Source organism: Brassica oleracea, chromosome C1 (assembly GCF_000695525.1).
Source record: "Brassica oleracea var. oleracea cultivar TO1000 chromosome C1, BOL, whole genome shotgun sequence".
Taxonomy (NCBI): domain Eukaryota; kingdom Viridiplantae; phylum Streptophyta; class Magnoliopsida; order Brassicales; family Brassicaceae; genus Brassica; species Brassica oleracea.
In genome coordinates, this window is record NC_027748.1 from 19,757,263 (window position 1) to 19,777,784 (window position 20,522).

At 32.4% G+C, this 20,522-nt stretch overlaps 2 protein-coding genes across 3 annotated transcripts in view; both read right to left on the reverse strand.

Annotated features, from left to right (window-relative positions):
- Window positions 1-10,082: 10,082 nt before the first annotated feature.
- Window positions 10,083-11,978, reverse strand: LOC106324189 (protein indeterminate-domain 9-like). The gene is made up of 4 exons (XM_013762203.1): window positions 11,767-11,978; window positions 11,202-11,601; window positions 10,223-11,037; window positions 10,083-10,151 (listed from the first exon to the last, which is right to left on the reverse strand). The coding sequence occupies exons 1-4, from the start codon at window positions 11,909-11,911 to the stop codon at window positions 10,135-10,137; spliced, it is 1,377 nt and encodes a 458-aa protein (XP_013617657.1). The 5' UTR covers window positions 11,912-11,978; the 3' UTR covers window positions 10,083-10,134.
- Window positions 11,979-15,283: 3,305 nt separating this feature from the next.
- Window positions 15,284-20,522, reverse strand: part of LOC106294374 — an 11,456-nt gene continuing 6,217 nt past the window's right edge. For both annotated transcript variants that reach the window (XR_001260832.1, XM_013729930.1), the window contains exon 3: window positions 15,284-15,570. Coding sequence is in view for 1 of the 2 variants with exons in the window: in XM_013729930.1 (XP_013585384.1) it covers window positions 15,322-15,570 (249 nt within the window). In the remaining variant the exon portion in view is untranslated. The remainder of the gene's footprint in view (window positions 15,571-20,522) is intronic.

The window sequence follows — 20,522 nt, forward strand, 5'->3', positions numbered from 1 at the left end:
TTTTAACAAACAAAGATGGACGACTTCCGTGTAAGTCGTCTAGATTAAAAATCAATTGCAAAACTAACCTAAATGGACGACTTCCTAGAAGTCTGCCAGACGACCTACGTGGAAGTCGTATGCGTCAATGTTTAATAAACTTTCATTTTCTCTAAAACTATAAAGAATTTTTAACATTTTCTTGTTAATTCATGTCTATTAATCAATATTTTAGCTACTGAATAAAATTTATAACTTAATTCGTGATATTTATGAGGTCACCAACATTCATGTTTATTGAAGTTTCTAACTGATCCGAGAAGACTTCCACGGAAGTCTTCTATGCTAGTTGTTGAATAACTTGTATTTTTAAGAGTTTTAAGTAACTTCAAGAATGTAAAACTCATAGTTTCAAAATATGTTTTCTGCCTTAATTTTACTAAATTGGACTAAGTTTTTCAACACAAACTTGTAAGAATTGTGATATGTTTTGACTAGTTACTATTGTTTGTTTCCATCTCTTAAGTATGCACCAGTGATTATTATTTCTATGAGTGGGTAAAATACTTGTTTTTTAAAATGTTGTATCAATGACTTAAGCATCATTATTGTTATATGCATCAATGATGTTTTTTTGCTATGAGTGAGTAGAATTGTTAAAATGATTCTTAATATGTTGTATCAATGACTTAAGTATCATTATTGTTATATGCATCAATGATGTTTTTTGCTAGAAGACTTCCTAGAAGACTTTCGAGAAGACTTCTAATGAAAATGTTATATCTTTGAACTTATGTAATGGTTTATCTTTTGTGAATTTGACTAAGTTTTCTTGAGAATTCTTCTCCTTTAGTTGTAATAAATTTGATTAATTTTTCCTGCTATTGTGTTTTGCTATTTAAGTTGTATCAATAACTTCAATTATATCAAGTAATTTTGGCAAGATAATATTGTGGAATATGAACATATTTACCAAATTTTTTATTAATATCTATTCAAATTTATAAAAACAAAATCTCAACTAAAGGAGTACACATGCAAATCACAAAACAGACCAGAATCAAAACTATTATAGATCATTCCTCTACAAAGACAAGATTGGACTCCACTTGTTATGGAAGAAGACTCCGCCAGAAGACTTCTAGGAAGTCTTCTAGCGCATTATATTTTAGAAGACTTCCGAGAAGACTTCCCATAAATCTTCCAAAGTCTGCTATAGATCTGAAAAACCTGCATATCAAAAAATGTTCAAATGACTTAAAAACAGAGAAAATGAGTGGAAGATTATACAGATCTACTTTTATAGAACACACAAAGTACATATCCAAGTGGAAGATTAGAACCATCTGGTTAAAAACATGAAACAAAAAGATAGATTAATGAGAAAGACATGAGACAAAAATGAAAAATTCATATAAAGTTTGGTGTTTTCAAGTCAAAGAGATTAGAATGGGTTTGGAGAGTTTTAGTTTGGGAAAAAGGTAAGAATTTTATGCAACATAAAGTTACTAAATGAAGAAAAATCAGACATAAAAACTTACCAAAACGCTCAGATCTGTTATGAAAGGGAGACATGTGAGAAGACTCCATCAGAAGACTTCCAGGTAAGTCGTCCTGGAAGTCTTCTAGCGCATTATATTTTAGACGACTAACAGGTAAGTCTTCCCAGAAGTCTTCCAGATCTGAAAAACCTGCATATCCAAAAACGTTCAAATTGTTAAAGAAGTATATAGAACTCTAAGGACCTCTATGTAAATACTCATTAGTGTTAATACCCTACTTGTATCTTGTATAAATATCTTCCGTATACTTGATAATAAAGTTATTCAGCCTATTATCTATATGGTATCAGAGCCAAGGAGTTCTTGAAACCCGAGCGAATGAGGAATGTCTTGAGTTCTGAGTACCAGGCGCGAGGAGCCTGTTTCAAGCCATATAGTGCATTCCGAAGTTTGTAGACATGGTGAGGTCGATCCAAATCTGTGAAACCTGGTGGCTGTGACATGAACACTTCTTCTTGAAGATGACCTTATAGGAAGGCAGTATTGACATCAATTTGTCTTACTGGCCAGTCATGATTCACCGCAAGACCAAGAACAATCCGAATGGTATTAGACTTTATAACTGGACTGAAGGTGTCGCCATAGTCAATACCTTGTTGCTGATGATACCCTTTGGCGACAATCTGAGCTTTATATTTGTCTATGCTTCCATCAGGATTGTATTTTATTGTAAACACCCAGCGACAAACCACAACATTCATATGTTGAGAAGCTTCTACCAAATCTGAAGTTCTGTTCTCATTTGTTGAGAGGAATTCGCGTGACATATCGTCTCTCCAGTATTTATGCTTCATTGCTTGCTGCCAAGTCGACAGTATCCAGTGTGGATCACACTCAAGTGTAACATTGAAATTATATTTGGCCACCGACTTCACTATATTATTTCTGGAGCGAGTGGTCATAGAGTGTCTGCTTTCTGTTACCACTGCTTGAGTTTCAGACGCTACAGCTGCAGTTCCTTGATTGGAGGTTTCTGCAGGTGCGTGAGATGAAGATGCCTGAGCTGGTTGATGAGTTGTCATCTCAACTGCTGCAGGTTGAAAATTTTGCACATTCGCTTGTTCTGTAGGAGCAGTGGTGACTGACGGTGGTTGCTGCATCACAGGCGAAGAACCAGGACACAGAGGTTGATTGCTAGCAGCCATTGGAGACGATTATATGAGCGACGGTGTACACGGGATGATGGTAACAGGGGTGCTATCGTAGATAGGTGTGGGATCAGGTGGGTTTGGCACGGTTTGTTTGGTCATGGTGGGAAAAGGGAATTGGGTTTCATTGAACCTTACATGGCGAGAGACATAAATTCGACCAGTAAGAGGATCAAGGCATTGATATGCACTTTAAGTAAGAGAGTAGCCAATAAAGACACAAGGAAGGGATCTGTTTTCGAGTTTATTTGGAGCATAAGGCTGGAGCCAAGGAAAACATAAGCAACCAAACGTTCGCAATTTCTTATAGTTTGGTGTGGAGTTAAAAAGCTTTTGAAAAGGAGAAGTGCTTGAGAGCACGGGTGTGGGTAATCTAGTGATGAGAAACACGGCTGTAGCAAACGCAAATGGCCAATATGATAAAGGAATTTTGGCTGAGGATAGAAGGAATAAACCTACTGTGACAACATCGGTGCTACATACCTTTGTGCAAACCCGGTTTTTCATTCTCGGATGAAACTTATAGCCATCGACTATCATTTTGTACGAGGTCAGATACAACATGGTCTCTTGCGTGTCACACACGTTTCCACTCATGACCAGCTTGCGGATGGGTTAGCCAAACCACTCTCACGAAGACCTTTTCAGAGTTCATGAATCAAGATTGGTGTTGCTCCCTCACCACCATCTTGAGGAGGCGTGTTAAGGAAGTATATAGAACTCTAAGGACCTCTATGTAAATACTCATTAGTGTTAATACCCTACTCGTATCTTGTATAAATACCTTCCGTGTAATTGATAATAAAGTTATTCAGCCTATTATCTATACAAATGGCTTAAAACAGAGAAAATGAGTGGAATATTAGATAAATCTACCTTTATAGAACGTACAAAAATACATATCTAAAATTAATAGATCTACCTTTAAATGAATGGAAGATGAGAACCATGTGATGAAAAACCTGCAAAACAAGATAAACTAGTGAGAAAGACATGAGACAAAAACAATAAATTGATATAAAGTTTGGTGTTTATAAGTTCAAAGAGATTAGAGAAAGGTTGGAGAGTTTTAGAACGAGGAACATACCATTTTTGCTACAGCCATTTGAGAGGAGGAGAAAGAATGTGTAAATTTTTCTTTATATGTGGAGACAAAAATTCCAATAAGGTTAAATATTTTCGTTTAGAAAACTTTCAAGTAAGTCATATAATAGAAGACTTACTAGACGACTTACTTGTAAGTCGCCCAGAAGACTTCAACATTTTTAGCAAAAAAATCAGCCCACTTACCTGTTAGTCGTCTAGACCCTAAATGCAACCCCTAAACTAAATTAACTAACTAAACACTGCATATAAAAAGTGTTTACTATACACAAAAATAATCACACGTAGGTAAAAATTTAATTTTTCAAAAAAAACATTTAACCTTTCCAAAATCTAACCCTAAGAATACATACAATACTACAACATATGTTGTAAAATCCTAGACCAAAGAATATCATGATTCACTATTTTCACTCATCTATGTTGAAAATAATTCAATTTTATTATATCTTAATTTATATCACTTAAAACTGTTTATAATTACATGATTTTAATTTTTCGCTTATCAAAATATTTTTTACAAAATTTATAAATTATTTTTAAGATCCACTATACCAGACGACTTCTGTGGACGTCGTTCAGAAGACTTAACAAAATCTCAGAAGACTCGGAAGACTTAGCATGGCTATATTCGTAAAAATGAGTTCTGTTTTTTTTGTTTGGTCACAATGGGCTGGCTGTAATTTCACAAGGCTTTTAGGTTATTTTTGCATTTAATTCAAGTTTTAGTATAATTTTCCAATCAAAGTCAAGTTTTGAGTCATATTTGGCAAATACCCCTTAGATCTTTGAGGAATCTTATTATTTTAAGAAGTTGTATGAAAACAAACGTTTCTGTATGTAGAAGATTGGTTTTTAAAATGTTGTAATTTAGTATTGAAAGTGTGTATATTAATAGCGTGGATTTTAGGTGTTAATAAAATATTGTGTTTGAAAAAATTAGTTATACTCAAATATTAATGTGTATATAAATCAATTGGATTTTTTAATATATTCAATTTTTATATATGTTTAGATTAGAAATAAATTTTAGGTTTTAATAAATATGACTTAGTGTATGTAAATATATTTATAGGATATAAACCTATTAATCACTCTCACCGATAATTACAGATAATTATTATATATATAGTATCTTAATAAAATTCCGAAAATATTTCTAGATTTTAATGAATTAATATATAATAATTGATATCTTAATAAATTTGAGAAAATATAGGTTGGTTAAATGAATATTAAAACAATAAATAATTTGTTACAATTTCAAATTGTTGAACTTGAATTTTGTTTTTATATTTGAAACTTAATTAGTAAATAAATTAGGAATATTTAAAATATATATTTAATTAAAATTGATTTAAATATATTATAATATTTTGGTTCAGAAACCTATATATATTATATACTTTGTCTGACATATGCATGATGTATTATCAGATTATAAATTTTTATTATAACATATGAAAACTTTTTCTTAACATATGAAAACTTGATTCTTATTTATACAAATCTGACCTAGTATAGATACACGACAACAAAATTATACATTAATGGAATACGTAAATATGTGCTTACTCATGTTTTTTTTTTCTTGACGTCAAATGGTCATTCTATTATTCAAACTTGAGGTGGTCTGGGTAACCAGACCGAAATAAAACAACCAATAAAAAGTAACTTTCTATGGAATGATCTAGCAGTTTTAGCTAAAATATCCAAAGCTGATTACTCATGTTCATAAAACAATTATATGCATACACATAAAAGAAGTCGTGGATATCATGCATTGTCAATGAAAATACACTATATGCATAGTTAATTAATGGCCCACCAGAGTATGTGATTACTTATCACTGTGCAAATCGTTTTACATTAATCCTGAGCAATATTTGGTATTGTAGATATAATAGAAAGTGGGTTAGACGAATCACAAATGTCAAAGTATGGAAACGGTTTAGTCTTAGAATTATTAATCAGTTTTTATTAAGAAAATACATTGAATTATCAATCAGTTTGAATTATTTACTAGATTTTGGATTCACGCGCCCGCGCGGATGTATATTATAAAGTATTATATGTTTCATATTTATTTTACACTTTTATATTTTTTTGAGTTTTGAGATTTATGTATTTTGTTCAGCTTGTTAAGTTTCCAATTATAAAGTACGATGCTGTAAAACTTTTCATTTTATTAGGTAATGTAAACAGTAAAGTGTTGAAAAATTTGACTATTAAGATAATAATATAGTGGGTGTTTTATTAAATTTTACTAAAACATGGTGATTTTAAGTAATTTGAAAGTTATAATTAAATATTTTTTAAACAGTAATAATAAAAACTATTTGAAAAGTACACAAAAAAAAAATATATATATATATACATATATATAGTTCTGGTAGTTAAATTTTGGAAGCCCAACGTAACTTAGTTGACTAATTGGGTCACTTTGTCATAATATTAAAATTTGTTCGTCATATTTAAAAAAGAAAACGTGGACCATATGTAAAATATAGAAGCCCATTCTGTTTTTTTTTCCGAGTATATATATTCATGGAAATACATGAGTTGACAAATCGATCTGCTAAATCATTTTATTCCCAAATTTATGAGTTTGTTTGAAAGCTAACGTAATAAGAGGAATATATGTTTTTAATGATTTGATTTAGGCGTGCTTTGCAAGATTAAAATCAAAAAAGAATCTTGGGCTAGTAATGGGAATGGTTAGGATGATTCACTATAATATAGGAATTAATTGTGGGAGGTCACTTATTTTAGGAAATTTCATAAATATTCAAATTATGATTTCTAACCAAATAGATGCTATTGGTTTACTCGTGGTTTGATGGTTTTGCGGTGAAAGAATCATATTGTTAAGCTTTATTACCCACAGCTCCATATTTTATTTGATGGTTTTGATTCTACGGACAAATGATAACGGGAAGTACATCATGGAAATTCGAGGCAGACGTAGAGGAAGGAAAGCAATATCACATTTGTAAACAATGTTTGGTTTAGTGATGGTTTAATAATTAGAGAATAGAGAGGGTTAACCCATGTGAATTAAAACTAGCGTTGGTTTATTAATTAAGAGAATAGTAAGTGTTGGTACAATTAAAATCAAAACTCTGTGTTTTAAAAGCAATGGTATAATGATGTAATATTTGTGGAAAACTCAGGGCTATTTCTAAAACGTACTCCTGTTTTAATAGATTAGATAATGCTTCAGATATTATTAAATCTCTTGTTGGACCATTTAAAATTTAAGTTACAACCTTTGTATAGTAGATGAAAAATAGAACTCTAAATTAATAGATTAGATACCCTACTATATATATATATATATCCTACTATATATTAATTGAAAAATCACTAAAGTGACTTATGTTTAGGAATCATTCATAGGTAAAATTAGGGGTGGACACTCGGATCGGGTATTTCGGATGTTCGGATATTTTGGTATAGAAGTATAAAATCTGTTCGGATATTTCTACACTTTGGATCGGGTTCGGGTATTTTTAGTTTGGATTCGGATATTTCGGATATAACCGAAAAAACAAAGTATTTGATAAAAAAAATTGAATTACGGATACAATTTTTTTAAACCATGTAATTCTTGCGAAAAAAAAAACTCTTCCTTTTCTTGCTTCAGTTACGTAACACAATCGGGAGTAACAAGGAAAGCTCCATGGATGGAAACTACCCCTTCGTTTGAAGAACGACAAGATGGTTCGAGGTGGCTCTGGTAGTTACAATGACGTTTATGGTAGTTATCGTTAATGAAGGAAACATATAATGTCTTCAAGAAACTTTACATGGATCGTGAGAAGAACAATATTTTAGGAAATAAGATCTTTTAGGGAGAGAATGATGAGAGATAGGAGATGCATATGGTGCCTTAATCTCGCATGTTTAAAAAGGAGATACATATATATGTGCACACGTTTAGGCTAGGAAAAATGATTTGGTGTTGATTTTATATAATATTAATTAAACCAAAATCGGTTAAGAGAAATCAGTCATAACATATTGGATGAAAGATGTAGATTTGAATTAAAGTATACATATGTTCGGATGACTTTGGGTATTACTTCGGGTTTTGGATATATCTGATCGGGTTCGGGTATCCAAACTTGTTCAATACAAAACCCGTTCGGGTAATTTGCTACTTCGGTTCGGATTCGGGTTTTTGGGTCGGGTTCATGTATCGGATAAAATGCCCAACCCTAGGTAAAATTTAGAATTAATTCTCTTAATTTGATTGGTTGTTGATATTTAATTAAAGTTTTGAAAAAGAAACTAGTCCTAGAACTACCTAATCTAATATATATTATCATACAAACAATTAAACATTTTAAAGATAGAAGAATTAGCATAATTTGTTTATAGAAAATATTAAATATCATAGATTACATTATAGAAATTTAAAATATACAAATAAATACACATGGTATGATAGAAATAATTATAAACGATTTTAACATATTTGTATTAACAGTGGATACAATAATTTATAGATTAAAGAAAACTAATTAACATAAACCTAATAATATTTTTTATACCCGCTATATATATTTTTTTCCAAAATGTGTCCATTGAATGCAAAGCAGTCAAATATACAATTTTAAAAAAATTTAGTCATTTTTCAGTGACAAATGTTGATTGTATAGTTGAGTTATTACTTTTAGAAATGATTAAAGTATTTGTATATTTAAAAACAGAAAATATATGGTAAGTATTTTAAAATAATATTAATAAACGAAAATATTTATTATGATATAAAATTGAAAAATTGAAACATTATACTAATACGAGACTAAAGTTAATATACTCTATTAATATAATTCTTATAGTTTTGCTTATAATAAAATTATATGGTAAATTCTTTAAAATAATATTAATCAGTGAAAATGTTTATTATAATATAAATTGAAAAATAGAAAAAAATATATTAATACGGGACTAGAGTTAATACTCTATTGATATAGTTTTGATTATAATAAAACTGAAATGCTTATTTGTAATAGAAAAAAAGTAAGGATACATATGTAAAACATCAGTGAAGAATAATAAAACTTGTTTGTTGTATTTTTGGGTGAATTTTTTGTTATTTTATACTTTTACGTACTTAACTTTTATATATTTGCCGAAATACATGTGTTTTACGTATTAGTATAACCATCTCTACCACTCGCCCTATTCCTCCACAAGCTTCCTTTAACTCCATTTCTTTACCCATAACACTTCTAAGTCTCCTCTTCTTTATTCCTCAACTCAACAAAGATTTCATTAACGGGTTTTAAAAGCTTAATTGTCGTAAAAAAATACACTTCCAAAAGTTTAATCTTCAACTAGAAAAAGAGATCGACTCATTCGATGGGGCTTGCAAGTAAGCTCGATGTGTCTCCTCTGCAATGCAGCAGATGAATCGCGAGATCACCTCTTCCAAGACTGCTCCTTTAGTTTTGACGTTTGGTCTCTACTAGCTGGAAGGCTCCGATTTCAACCACTGAGAAGCTGGGAAGGAACTCTCACTCAAATGATAAACCTCCCCAGAGGCAAGCCACTCACTCTCCTCTCCCTCTTAGCTTGGCAAGCTATGATCTATTGGCGAATGAACGAAACGCTAGGCTACACTCCAATACGTTTCGCTCAGTGGACCTGATTTACAACATCATCTACCGTCAGCTTAAGAACAAGATTCAGAGCTACAGACCTTCAAACCCTTCGCTTTCTACTCAGATGATGCAGCTCTGGATCTGATCAGCATGTCACCCACCGATCACCTCCTCTCCACCACTTCCTTTACAAAACTGGACCTTAAAGGTATGTGGGCTTTCAACTTGGGTAACTAGGTCATGATTCAACTAAGGTTATTTTACTATGGGGTTAAATACTGGGCTTGGCCCGTCTAACTAGCCAGGGGGTTTGTAAAAACATTTTATTCTCACGCCTTAAATATGAAAGCTTTTATGGTCAAAAAAAAAAAAACCCGAAAAAGAGAGTAACAATTACCTAAAGTTTTTTCAAAAAATAAAAACCCTACCTGAAGTCTTTCCATAACCGACATACACACTTGTCCTCGTTTGTTTTAGTCTTTCACTATTAAAATCATAAATAATTACAAGAAAAAGAAAAAAGAAGAATACGAAAAGACATAGCGTATGGTTTGTTGTGCATGCATGCAGGGAGTGGACCCAAATAGCCATCTTCGTCAAGTTAGAGGACCCAGTCTGCAGCACCGAGTTGACCCAGGGATTCGCTCCGATTCAGATAATCAGATTGTAATCTTTCATTATTTTCTTCGCTTTGTACTGCTGTATTTGATTGTCCATTCGTCATTTGGATTACATAGTTTGTGTTTCTGCATTTTAAAAATATCATAATCAGAGGACTCTTGCCTTTTCTATATATTCATAAAGAATTATAACATACTGTGATTCATTTCTGCCGTTGCTGTACCGGCCGTTGCTGTACCGGTAGTTGGTATAACGTCGGTTGTGGCCGGCTGAGTCATGTTGGGAAGACTATGGTTGACCATCAATAATGGCCAAGGACGGTTTTGACTTCCCACACCAAGAAAGTCTCTTGTGAAGCCTCTTTCATCAACTTCCTTAGTTTTGATATCATTCTCTGTATGTTTGTTGTTGAAGATGGAGGAAGTCATTAGACCAACAGCCGTGCTATTGTTGGAGCTTGATTCTGATCTCTTTGATCCCATTTGAGCGGCCTTCTGTAGTAGTGCCGTGGCTGACATGGATGGTATTACTTGTCCACCGCTTTGATCATAATTGGTGCTTGAGTCCGAAGAGAACAAATAATCACTAGTAATAATTCCCTTCTTAGTGTCCTGATCTTCTTGATTATTGGAGATTCCCCTTTGTAGAATGTTTCTGTTGTTGTTTTCGTTGAGAAGCCACTGATGAGATGATTGTCCTTGTAAATGCCATAGATTTTGAAGCGAATCGGATTCACTATGAGGTGATGGCAATGATGAGGAGGCAAAAACGTTGGCTGGTAAGGAAACCTGATTGGCGAAGGCTTGTCCCATGAAGCCATTAATGTTGTGGCGATTAATATTGATACCGGGTTGCTGATGATTTAGTTTGACGTTTCCATGGTTGACTTCTGCATCCGGGGAATTGTTCAAAAATGGAGCTGCCGTTGCGGCTGGTGGAACTGAGGCGAATCTAGAACTCTCTTCAGCTAAAGCGTCACAAAATGCTCTATGTGTGATGAAACTATCTTTCCTGTTTCAATTCATTCATCAAAGAAACTAAATCAACAATTGTTATATGTATATATATATATGTGACCAGATATTTTCTGTCGAAGCTAATACTAATCATTCGGTTTGCATAGAGTTATAGAGGCAACCAGAGTGTTATATTTCAGAAATGTCTTGCAATATTACCTGGAAAAGAGGGTACCGCAGTCACATCTGTACTCTCTGGTACCACAAATCTTGCTATGAGCTTTCCAATCGGACATGACAGCATATTTTTTGGAACATTTGTCGCATTTCCACTTCTTTTCTCCATGTTTCCTGCTGAAATGCTTCTTGATTCCAGTCAAGTCCCCGAGGGCTCGAGCCGGGTCGTGGTGTACGCATGCCTTCTCGGGACAGATGTACACTTTCTTTTTCACTTGCTCCTTGTTTGTCCTTTGCTTTAGCTTCCATGGAAGATTATGACCTCTCCGGTGAAGCTGAAGGTTTTGGTCTCTCTTAAACCCTTTGTTGCAGACCTCGCATATGAATCGGTTCGTAGCCATGAGCGAGTTTGGCGATAGAGCGATGACTTCTGCATCTGGATCTGTTTTGTTTTTTAATATATACCAAAAGAGCCAGGAATGGGAAAAAAAAGAGAATCATTGTAAGGAATTAGAGTATTGTTCAATACTGAAACAAATAAAAATAAATATCAAGAAACAAATGAGTAGAAAATGAAAAGTCCAAGATTTGGATTGACTATACATGCCTGGATTTCCCGGGAGATTTCTTTTCCTTTTGTTTGAGTTTGAGGAGGTAGGATTAGGGTTAGGGTTAAGATTTGGGGTGATCTGTTCTTGGTGAAGAACATAACTGGGGAATGAGAGGTGATGATGATCATCTGGTATCATCATGTTGGTTTAGTGAGATGGACAAGAGACACAGAACGAGGAAGAGAGAGTTTCGAAGTAAGAAAATTTCAAAAAGGGTTCTCTTTTTCTTGGGGGCGTCGGTACAATTTCTAATAAATATAATTTTGTTTTTATTATTTTGATAGTAAGCTTTTGGGCTGTAGCAAATAGTCCAGTAGGATACGACCAAAAAGAAAGCTGGCAAAGAGTGAATCTCTCTCTCTTCACACACGACTGTTCTCTCTTACAAGTCGGTCAGCGGTAGACTCAAACTGGACCACACTCCATCTCTAAATCTCTCTATATTCTTAACGTAAGTATTTAAGTATATATTTCATGTTGAAAAGTATAAAGCATATATACAAGAAAACCTATAAATATATGAATAGAGCTTTGGTATATAAATTGACCAAAAAAAAAAGCTGTGGTATATAATTTACTTATGGTGTATGCTTGAGATGTAACATGTGAGAGAGAGTAGCAGACTTTTGGATCCCTACAAATTGTATGTTTTTAAGCCACTTAGTTTGTTTGATTTCCGCTTGGGAGGAAGATAGTTTCTCTATTCGATCCAGAATTCTTTGATAAATTTATTTAAAAGAAACAAGAAATTTTCATGGCATATCTAATTGACTAATTATGAATAAGCTGTTAATTTGGATATTTCTGAATCTCATTTAATCCCATACACGAGTGCATTCCTTGGCAAATATATAAACCAATTACGCCGGCACTCCTTCGTACCACAATTCCGTCAGCGAGGCTTCAACTGGAATAGAGCAAGGACTACAACCTATTGGACCATAAACCTTAATCATGCTAGCTCAAATTACCTTAGAGCTATCTTCTCTCTCAAATAAAAGATCGAATTGTAGTACTTAGGGATGAATCCAAAGAGAGTATGAACACATAATAAACTAATAGAAATCAAAGTTAAGCTAAACAATAAATAGAAAAATAGTAAATAAAACAGTAACTAAATAAATAGTGGGTTGTAAAATATTTAGGAAAGATGCTAGACTTAGGGTTTTAGGTAATCAAAATTATGAGTTATAGATGTTAAGGGTGTGTGATGTACCGTCTTAGAACTCGAATGCAATAGTAAGATATATAACTCTCGCTGCGAGTCTAATCAGATGTCTAAATCATATATTCGAGCTCTCGCGTGCGAATAAGGAACGAGTGTCGATCCTACTACAAAGTGTCGACTGATACATCTTTAGGCAAGCATTAAGGCTCAGATCTATGTGTTCACTTAGTTAAACCAGCTCTCATGTGCGCCTAACAACCTAGATCGGTAGAAATATATTCAGGAGTTGAAGCCACTCTCGTGGTTGTCAATTATCCTAAGTTCAGGGTTCTAGTTAGCTACTATAGAAGACAAGCAGTTAGATCAATTTTGTGAATGGTCCAATTAAATAACCTTAGCAGTTCTATGTTTCAATAATTCATCAAAATCCTAAAAACCCTAAATCTAACAAAAAAACTATTCTCACATAATTAAGCAAAGCGTAAAGATGAGCTGAATGAATTACATTAATAGATAGAGTAAGGAATACTAGGGTTCCCATAAAAATCTCTGAAGGAGTCTTTGATCTTCTCTACAAAAGCTTCTAAAAAAACCTATGTAATATGGAGGCTGTTTTCTATGTTTAAGATGTGTGTTTAGCCTAAACAATGGCTAAAACTATATATAGCAGTGTAAAGTCGGCCAAGGGCAATCTTGTAATTTGTAGAAACTTTTGGGCCTGATTTGGGTTAAGTAAATTTGGTCCATCTACTCGCGTCGGTGTCGAGCGACACTAAGGAATAAGTGTCGATCGAAACTCTTTCTAAATCTCGACTTTGACTTTTGATTTCTTGAACAGCTATAGGTTTCCTCATCTTTAAGCTCTAAAATGCTCTTTAATGTCTAAAATGCTCCAAAACATACATGGACCTGTAAAGGCTCTAAAATAGACTCTAAACACATATAATAAACTCTAAAAAGGAGTTATATTATGGCTAAAACTGGTAAAATTCATTGTATATCAAATCCCGCATACTTATTCTTTGCTTGCCCTCAAGCAATATATAGAATAGTCCTTTGAAAGAGGTTTGAAAATTGCATGGATTCACATATCTTTAAAACTACTACCTTCACTTTTTCAATGTTGCAAGCCACATCAAATCATTGCCAACCTCAAAGGCACTTCCATGTACTAAATCCTAACTAAACAACTATACCATCCAGCCCACAGCTCAACTAATAGCGCATGACGTACCCCTTTACTGCCCTTATTTCTGCAAATAAAAGTGTAGGCTAAATATTGGGAGTATCGATCACTGAACACATGGACTCTTACTCAAGTAAGTGTCTGAACACACATGTAGTCTTTTCTAATTCATTTCCTCTTCCTTCTCTCTTCTCTGAATCATTTTTTTCTGATGAACAGTAAATTTGCTATAGTGTCGTTCCAGTCATCTGTTCTTTTTTCTTCTCCTGCAAAGTATAGGTGAATAATGGGATCATACAAATTTCCTACTCCTCGCTTCCAGCTTTGTGTGATCATTCCATTGAAATAGAATAACGGGGTTGCTGAAAATTATCCCATCCCTTTAAATTTCTGGAAATCATCTCAATTTTTTCTTTTATTTTCTTAGATGCTGAAGAGAGATGAGAGGGGAACCAAAAACACACGAACTTTTACCTTCCAAACTTGCAGGAGGAAACCGATCCGGTCACTACGAGAAATTATGAATATTGCTACCACAATATTTGTCACAATATATTCTTTTTTCGTCACAAATTTTCTATTGTGACCATTGTGTGAACACATCTAAAAATTCTCAATAAAATGGTCACAGTTCAATTTACGTGTCAAGATCGTCACAATTATAGTTACCATTAACCGTAGTAACAAATTTGTCACCTACTGTGACGAAATATCAAAGTCACAAAAAAAACACAATTTGTTACAAATTAAATTGTCATAAACACGTCCTAATCTGTGACCAAAATTAGCCACAAATTCGTTACAAGTTGTTACCAAATTTGTGTTACCCATTAGTTACATATTTCTGACCAAAATTATGTCGCATATTTGTCACAATTAGAGACGAAAAAGATGGTAATGAAATTGTCACAAATTCCTTTTATTTGTGACGTTTTATTGTTACTAATCTTGTAACATATTACGACTAACAAAGTGAACAATAAATGTGGCAAATTAGTCACAGATTGTAGTTACAACATTAATTTTCAAATATATAAATATTACATATATATACAATGAAACACTAAAAACGTTGAGTTACCATTAGCATACCAAATACAAGTTAACATCGAAATCAAATAACAAAGATATTAAAAACATGCATGGGGTGAACGTAAACTTCATGGAAGGTGGAAAGTTCTGGTGGTGGATCCAAGTCTAGACATTCAGATTTGTGATAGACTGAACAATAGTCTCCATATTCTCAAGTGTTTTTTGAAACTGCAGATTCTCTTCATGGCTCTGTTTTAGTTCTGCTTTTTCCACCTCTTGCAATCTTTGTGTTATCATTTCAACTTCTTCATAAGCTTCGGGTTCATTCGACGAAATATCACAATATGGTAAAATCTTACTGTGTAATAATGCTCCAAGTACAACGACACGTCCCTTTTTAGACATTCCAACAGCCTAATAGAAATGACAAAACATGAGAACAAAAACAAAAGCACTACAAAAACTGTAACTACAAGAAATAAATAAATACTAGTATTTACCATATAAAACATCACAGGAAATGCATGTGTAGTTCGTAAAAAAGAAAGAGTGATTTAACACTTTTGTGTCTTTCTTTACACTAAATAACTAGATTAAGACTCGTGCAAGAACATTATATATATATATATTATTTTATGTATTATATGTTTTTACATATTATAAAATAATAAATATATATTAAATAATTAAAAGTCAATAACTATTACATATACAATTAAACTGGTGCGAAGATATAAATCAATTTTATGAATCCAAATTTTTTTTTATTTGATAGGACATATAATTAAATTTAAATGATATTCACATTCATAGTATATTTTTAATATTAATGTCTATTAAATGATGTTTTCTACTCATATGGCTTTTCGATCATTTGTATCTTTTATACTAAAAAAATTAAATTACTGATAAAAAAATTTCCATTAATAGTTTTAGTAATTTATAATTTTTAAAACATTAAGTTGTCAATGTTTGTTCAAAGCTTTTATAAAAAAAAATTGTTGAAAGTAAATTTTGAAATTAAAATATTTATGTATTTTATATGGTATATAGTTTAATCTAAAACGATATATATATATCTTCTAATCTTAATAATTAATTAAATTAGACTTTTTACTTATAAGATTTTGTAATCATTTGTATTTTGTCATTAAAAAAATTTAAAACATGGATCACAAAATTTGAATGTGAGACTTTTAACAGCTTTAGTAATTTATAGTCATTTTTAAAAATTCAAAATATAACATATACAGAAAAATCTAATTTTTTTATTATATGGTTAATGTGGTTGTTTCATTTATTTTAATAGTTTAAAATTAAACAAATATGATAGAAGATACACTAATTTTTATCAAATCTTTATTATTCAAAATTATTAATTGTCATTTATTCTTTAGTCATATTAGGCAATTCCGTAACTTTTATTTAAGGAAATAATAAAGAATATTAATAATGAATTTGTGGTTAGTTTAATAAAAAGCTTATTATATAAATAGATGGACCAACCTATTTCTCTAATGATTTTAAGAATCATTCTAGTGATGACATGTGTCTACAAAAAAAAGTTGTAATGTTTCTCAATTAATATATATGGGATACAATCCACCTGACAGGCACATTACGGGGGAGAGAGAAGAAATGTTGGACCCTAAAGTACTTCCTTCCTTAGGAAAAAAAAATAACTAGATTAGGATAAGGAAAAAAGAGAGTAACTTACTAAAAGGTATGTCTATATACGTCAAAACACACTACAAAAAAAATTTAACTTGATAGCACATTGTTATATCACATTTTACTGAACTGATATCGTTGATGATTTATAAATTTCCGTATTATATAATAGCGTTAGATAAACGCTATGATAGAGTAAAACCTAAAATAACACTAAATTAATGCTATTTTAAAAATTAAGTGAGCGGAAAAATAAAATCATTGATTCCGCCAATATTCAGCGGAAAAATTGACTTAAGCACCAAAAACATTATTTAAGCGGCTTCAGTAATCCTATCAAAGACGTATAATAGCATTTTCCTAACGCTAAGAAAAACTATGTGAACCCTAAACCCTAAACATGGTTTTAAACCATAAATTCTATAGACAACCCTTAAAACTCTAATATTTTCATATTATAACTTCAAATCTTAAAACTATATCAGAATTTAATATTTTTATCTTAAACTTTAATTTCCTCAACACAAATATTAAATCTTCAATCACACTCTTTTATATCTAAACACAATTTGTAATTTCGAAAATTCTTTAATTAGTTTTATAACTTTAAATTCATTTTAACATTTATAACCTCTAAACTAAAAATAAATAAATTTCAAACCCTATATCTAAACTCCAAACTCTATTCCCCCAAACCCCAAATATACTTCAAACCCTATGTACTGTACCATATATATATAGTTTCATATCTTAAATTCAAACCTTAAACTATAAATCCAAACCATACCCTAAATCATATACCTTAAATGCATACTAAAAACCTTTAAACTTTATTTTTTAAATACACAAATCTTATTGTTGTAGTATGTGTGAAATTAACATTCAAACTTAATATTTATAATTTTCAAACCTTATACCCCAAATTTAAACCTTAAACCAAATACTTCAAACCTTATATCATAAAACACTAAACTTTATTTCTAAATCTTATATCATAAAACACTAAATTTATTTTAAATTTCAAATCCCATATATGTGCTTCTAACCCTAATTATTTTCTAACTCTTACTTACAAAAGTAACAAAATATTAAAAACTAGATAAAAAATAGAAAACTTGCACTGGTCAAGGCACAAAGGGAAGGATTGACTTTGATTAGCCATCCACCGTTGATATGAAAAATCGTATGGTCACAAAATAATCAATTAATCAATTCTTTTTTTTTCTTCCTCTTAATTAATCATTTCAATACAAATAATATAATAAAGTGAAATGTTGAGATTGGTTAATATTTGATGACAAAAATAGCTAATTTTAACCATTGATTATTTTGATCCAACGGATCTAATTCACTCTCCTCTTTGTCCTATCATTTTCTTTTGGTCTTCCTCTCACCTCCGGACTCTCACGTTTCTCTCTTCTCATCTCTTCTGAGATTTCATTTCATCTTTCTACTCTTCTTCTTTCTTCACCATAGCAATCCTCATTCTACAAACACAAACCATCATCACAGTCACCTCGTCTACCACTAATTCTACCTCACCCACCATCACCACGTCCGCCGCCTCCTCCTCCTTGTTCCCCACCTTCGCGGACCACAATCGCATCCTCCTCCTCCTCCTCGTTACTCAACCACAAGCGACCATCTTCTCCACTACCACCGCTGCTTCTGCCTCAATCAAAAGCGATTCTTCCTCTACCCCCATTACTCTCTTTTATCTTCTAATCTCAAAGATTTTTGTTTCACATTTTTCTTTTTCAGACCTAGATTCGTGAATGGAGATGACGCCGGTGAGACTGGAGATGACGAACAGAGGTCTCAAACAAACGTAAAGAAGTATTCACAAGATTGAAGTTGGATTCTAAGACAAATGAAGGTTGAGGAAGGCTAATCAGGCAGACGAAGCTTGAGTAAGGTGGAGAGCCAAAAGATGGTTGACAGGAAGTGGGAGTAGGCACGGAAGCTGCAGTGGAGGAGACACTGACGCCGGAAACAGAGACGACAACGTCTCCGGTCAAGGTTGGAAGAGGCGCAAGGCTCATGAAGGAGGCGGCTCGAATTTTGTTTTTAGGTTTAGATTTCTTTTAGATTTGGTTTAGTGTAAACCACCGAGTAAGGAAAATTGTGGTGGTTTGATTTTATTTTTTTATTTCTGGTTTAGTTTTATAAACCGGAATGTATTTGTAAACCAATTTTAATTTATAAATAAAATTTATTTTATTTAAATTATAAAACAATTTTCATTTAATTTTCAATTATTTAATTTTCAATTTAATTTTTAATTATACTTTTAATTATAATGTTTTTTGATTTATAGTATAATGACTACCAAAGTAGTGCTATAGTTAATTTAAATAATATCATTCAAATATTGCTATCGTATCTGCAGATTTCGTAGCGTTCAAAAAATGCTATCGTAGAAGAGGTACCTACGATGGCTGCCGATGACATAGCATTTATGAATTTGCTATGAAACTCCTACTATAGCATATTTTCCGCGCTAAGAATGTACATATTTCTTGTAGTGTTGGAACAATTCTGGTTTAGTTTGTTTTTTGTCTTATTATTATTCATTTCAACTTATGTTTTATTTCTTGTTTTTCACAAAGTTTAAAATACATAAAACAAAAATAGTTGTTATGATAAATTATAATTTCTTTTTCTCTATATTTTAACATCCATATTCATATATATATTTTATATATTTTATATATTTTAACAGTTATATAAAAAATACATGGTTATATACGATGTGGACGGAAAAATGTGTACATGTACAAAACTTAGATAATGTTATAAACCATTTAGTGATCGACCCATTTATCAGCTCGTGTAGCAAGACGGGCCAAGCCCATCCGCATGATCATACTGGCGCCTATCTACTCTTGTGTTTATATACATTATAGTTGGTGTTTATCTTACGTATTGCTAGTCATTATCTAGTTAAGGATAAGTACGATCTCATGTCGATCCAGTACTTAGACCGTCATTACCATATGTATATAAAGACCAGTTGGTCGACCTAATAATACACACAAGTTCCCCTCTTCATTCACAACACGTTATCAGCACGACCTTGTCTCTAAACCCTTCCAAAAATCCACCACCCATAAATCAGAAACCAAACGATCTCTTGCTATTTTCCGGCGACTCCTAAAGCTCTTCCAGTCGCCTCCTTTTCTCTCTGTCAGCAACCAGCAGCAGCTCTCTCTCCTCACAGACCGTTCAACTCATCACAAAAGGTTCAGGTATCTTCAGAAAACTCAAAACAAAACCAAAAAGGATTTAAACCCTCAGCCGCATACATACAGCTACATCTAGCCGTATGTCTTTGCAGAATAAAATCTAAAACCCTAATCTATTTTCAAAGATTAAATCTCGTCTTGTTTCACCCTGTTTAAGCTTGTTTGATTTTTATGTGGTGAAAAAGTAACCGAGGAAGAGATGCTTAATAAAACTCTCTCCACGTTTCCTCAAACCAACATGGTATTGCAACAGCAGTACAGAGAGAGGAATTTCACCACATATACTGAGTTGATAGAATGTCTCTTGTTGGCTGAAACAGTGAGATGAGACCTCCTGGTACAGCTCCATTACCTGACATCTCTAAGCTGGCTATAGAGCCAAAGAAAGAGAGTAACCTTGTCCAACACAATGACCATCCCGGTCCAAACCGTGGAAGAAGTCAAGGACGA